Raw genomic sequence first — 3,766 nt, forward strand, 5'->3', positions numbered from 1 at the left:
TTATTGTTGGCCTTTGTTTGATATATTTTGGTGAAGGTTTTAATGAATGGTACCAGTATCTCAATTAGTCTGTAATTAACAACAGATTTTGATTTTGTTTCCATCATCCTCTACCTCTTGGAAGAGGTCAGTGGGACTCGGAGAACCGATCTCTGAATTCGTTCAAGGACTGGCCAATAGTATAGGGTTCTACTGTGATGGAGACACGCTAGAACACGAGAGAGTAATTATATAAAAGATTAAGCTTCGTTGGTGGCTACTGCTAGATCATATTCACATGTATGCTTAGAAATTAATATTAAATTGACATTTATATATACAAGAGTAAGGGCACAGGTCCAGGTCCATGTTTGATTTTGATGATGAGTGTTAACAAATGAAAGCAGAATCTAGTTGGTGGAGATCAATTGGCATCCGAGAAAGAGAACCTTCATCTTCATAGGTCCACTTATTTTAAAACACACTCACTCAAACATTATTATTGTAATTGTAGAACCCCAAGTATTAATACACAATTTCTGTTCTTAATTTCCATTAAGATTTCTTTTCTTCTTTCTATATATTGTATTAATATTTAAAACACGCAACAGTGATACAATAAGATTCTCAATAAATTTGTTCACCGACCTCCCCAATGAACGGCCTTGGCTTTTTTCTTTACTCTTTTCTTTCCACTTCTTATTAAACCCTCTCCTCTTCTACTTAGCTATCAACCCTCTCTCTCTCTCTCTCTCTCTCTCTCTCAATTCTCAAACCAAAACTCTCCTTCTAAGTTCTACTGGTTCAATTAAGTGAGAAAAGACAGTGCACATTTATATATTTATGTCAATAGATTGTCGAGTTTCTTCAAGTAGGCCAATGCCACCTCCTAATAATCCTTCTTTGCAGACAACAAAGGATGAACATCAGCCTTTTGTTTTTGATGCATCAGTTCTTCAATTTCAATCCACCATACCTTCAGAGTTTGTATGGCCTGACCATGAGAAACCAAGCCTTGAACCTTCAGAATTGGTGATTCCTCCTATTGACTTGGGGGATTTCCTCTCTGGAGAACCTCTTGCCATCTCAAAAACATCATGTCTTGTCAATGAGGCATGCAAGAAACATGGATTCTTTCCGGTCGTAAATCATGGTGTTGATTTAAGCCTCATAAAAAAGGCTCATCAGTACATGGACTTTTTCTTTGGCATGCAAATCTCTCAGAAGCAAAAGGTTCAAAGACGGATTGGAGAACACTGTGGATATGCTAGTAGCTTCACTGGTAGGTTCTCTTCTAAACTTCCATGGAAAGAAACACTTTCTTTTCGATACTGCGCTGACAAACAGTCCTCAAACATCGTGGAAGAATATTTCTCCAACACAATGGGCGAAGATTTCAGGCAATTCGGGTAAGAACATGAACAAAGTCATTTTATTTCCATAGCTAGCTAGCTAGGAGAAAAAGTATATATATATATATATATGTGTCATCAGATAAGCATAAAAACCTTACTGCAAAGTAAACGTCTATGCACCTCGCATCAACACTCTAAATGATTAGACAGCTGATAGTTGGCGGCGAATATAGGCATATCGCTCGATACGTTAGAATTCATCTACAATGTATAAATTCAAACAAGTGTGTGCTTTTGTATAGTGTAATTTGGATTAAAGCGCTACAATGTTAATTAAGTTTCTAAAGTAATTAAATATTGCTAGCAAAACAACTGTCTTAGCTAATTAATTATAGATATCTTTAATTTACATGAATATGTTTGATGTGCGCAGAAAGGTGTACCAAGAATATTGTGAGGCCGTGAGTAATCTCTCCCTTGGGATTATGGAGTTGTTGGGAACTAGTCTAGGCGTTGGGCGAGCATACTTTAAGGAATTCTTTCAAGGAAATGATTCGATAATGAGACTGAATTACTATCCCCCTTGCCAAAAACCTAATTTGACTCTAGGAACTGGACCTCACTGTGATCCCACCTCGTTAACAATCCTTCATCAGGACCAAGTGGGTGGACTTCAAGTGTTTGTGGATGGAAAATGGCAGTCCATTACTCCTAACCCAGAAGCTTTCGTTGTTAACATTGGCGACACGTTCATGGTAAGTTGAAGTAACTTATGACTCATGAATATTTAATAATTAATTAGAATAAAGTGTGATTAAGCCGTTGTTGTTTTGATGTTTCTGCAGGCTCTATCAAATGGCATTTACAAGAGTTGCTTGCATAGAGCGGTGGTAAATAATAAAACTGTGAGGAAATCTCTTGCTTTCTTTCTATGTCCAAAGATGGACAAGGTGGTGACACCCCCAAGCAGTTTGGTTGATGCTAATAATCCAAGGATGTATCCGGACTTCGTATGGCCCAATTTACTGGAATTTACGCAGAAATATTATCGAGCCGACATGAAAACTCTTGATGCTTTCTCGCACTGGCTTCATGATCAGCAGCAAGTATTAAGAGGATAAACACAAAAATTTAAGGGTTATATTACCGTTAATGAGTTAACGTGTTTATTAATTATCTGTTTGAGGACCACATATGAATATGAAGGGAGAGATATATAATGTGAAAAGGTAGAGGACTAAGAGGCTTGGTGTTGGTGGTTATATTATCAATGGTGAAAATACTAAAAGAAAAGGCAACAGAAACACCAAAAAGAGAGGTCAGTTTCTGTAATTATCTGTTAGTGGGTTAGTGTTGGAGAATCATATATGAAAGAACCATATTTAGGAATAATTAAAGAGCTGAATGCATGGGCTCCATAGCGGTTCATATTTTAATGCTGTTTTAATACAAAAATGGGTACTCGGCGTACTTTTGTTTCTGTCCACCAGCAAAATTTCTAGGCTCCTCTCCTCTCCCTTTACGTACAATATATTCTGCATGTAAAGTCTTTTCTTTTACGAATATATATATCTATAAATTTTATGCCCAATCATCACCAACAAAGACAAGATGCTCTCAATGATATTGTTTATCTAATTATGTTACTCTTTAGTCTTAGATTCATTCAGTGTGCATGAATTTGTTATTTAATAACAAGTTAATGTTGCTATATTAGATCAAAAATAGGCATTAGTCCATTAATTAATTACTCAAAAAAAATATAAAATAAAAATGAAACAAGAATATACTATACGGATTCTCTCCCATAGATATATTGCATATGAAATGGGAAGCTAATTAATTATTATTTATTCTCATTGTAAAGAGTAGTCCCAGACAAGCGATGGGCTTCTTTCCTTCAGTCGCAAATTAAGAGACACAATAAGATCCAGTGAAGAAGTTAGAAGTAGAAGAGCTGTCTCCCACAGTTATCTCTCAACTTTTTTTCAATTTCTATTACATTATTTAAACAAGTGAATGAAGTCAGCTAAAACAACATGGTTGTGATGGAGGATGTATTTGGTATGGAATCTCTCAGTTAAATGTTTAATAAAAATTTGAGCAATGCAATGGATTGGATCGTACAAAAATGGAAGATTTTTTTAAAGGAAATGAAACGTGTTGTCAAGAGGAGGGATAACATGGAACCTCTGTCAAGCTTAGGTTAAATATGCAATAAAGATTAGTTTGATTAGATAATTAAATAAGAGAGAGTGAATTAAGTAGCAGTAAGCTCTAGAAATGATGATGATTTTTTTGACGATATTTTATGCATTCAGGGAACAATGAGCTTTTCCCATTATTCCAAGTTCCCTTTAAGAATCCATTTAGTCAGTGGGGTTCTTGCAGTTCCCCAACATAACTTTGTAAAGAAGATGGACCAAATCATT

The 3,766-nt window shown here is 35.6% G+C and overlaps 1 protein-coding gene across 1 annotated transcript; it reads left to right on the forward strand.

The window, feature by feature from the left end:
• Positions 1-749: 749 nt before the first annotated feature.
• On the forward strand, positions 750-2,918 carry LOC116126204 (gibberellin 20 oxidase 1-D-like). Its single transcript, XM_031411911.1, has 3 exons — positions 750-1,388; positions 1,768-2,089; positions 2,180-2,918. The coding sequence occupies exons 1-3, from the start codon at positions 823-825 to the stop codon at positions 2,453-2,455; spliced, it is 1,164 nt and encodes a 387-aa protein (XP_031267771.1). The 5' UTR covers positions 750-822; the 3' UTR covers positions 2,456-2,918.
• The last annotated feature ends 848 nt before the right edge of the window (positions 2,919-3,766 follow it).

This window comes from Pistacia vera, unplaced genomic scaffold (assembly GCF_008641045.1).
Source record: "Pistacia vera cultivar Batoury unplaced genomic scaffold, PisVer_v2 Contig177, whole genome shotgun sequence".
NCBI classification, from domain to species: domain Eukaryota; kingdom Viridiplantae; phylum Streptophyta; class Magnoliopsida; order Sapindales; family Anacardiaceae; genus Pistacia; species Pistacia vera.

What these genes read in the sequence shown, in the direction of transcription:
- LOC116126204 (XM_031411911.1), top strand. Translation starts at nt 823, where the DNA reads ATGTCAATAGATTGTCGAGTTTCTTCAAGTAGGCCAATGCCACCTCCT. An exon ending in GAAGATTTCAGGCAATTCGG is followed by an intron (nt 1,389 to 1,767) that starts GTAAGAACATGA and finishes TGATGTGCGCAG; the next exon opens with AAAGGTGTACCAAGAATATT. An exon ending in ACATTGGCGACACGTTCATG is followed by an intron (nt 2,090 to 2,179) that starts GTAAGTTGAAGT and finishes ATGTTTCTGCAG; the next exon opens with GCTCTATCAAATGGCATTTA.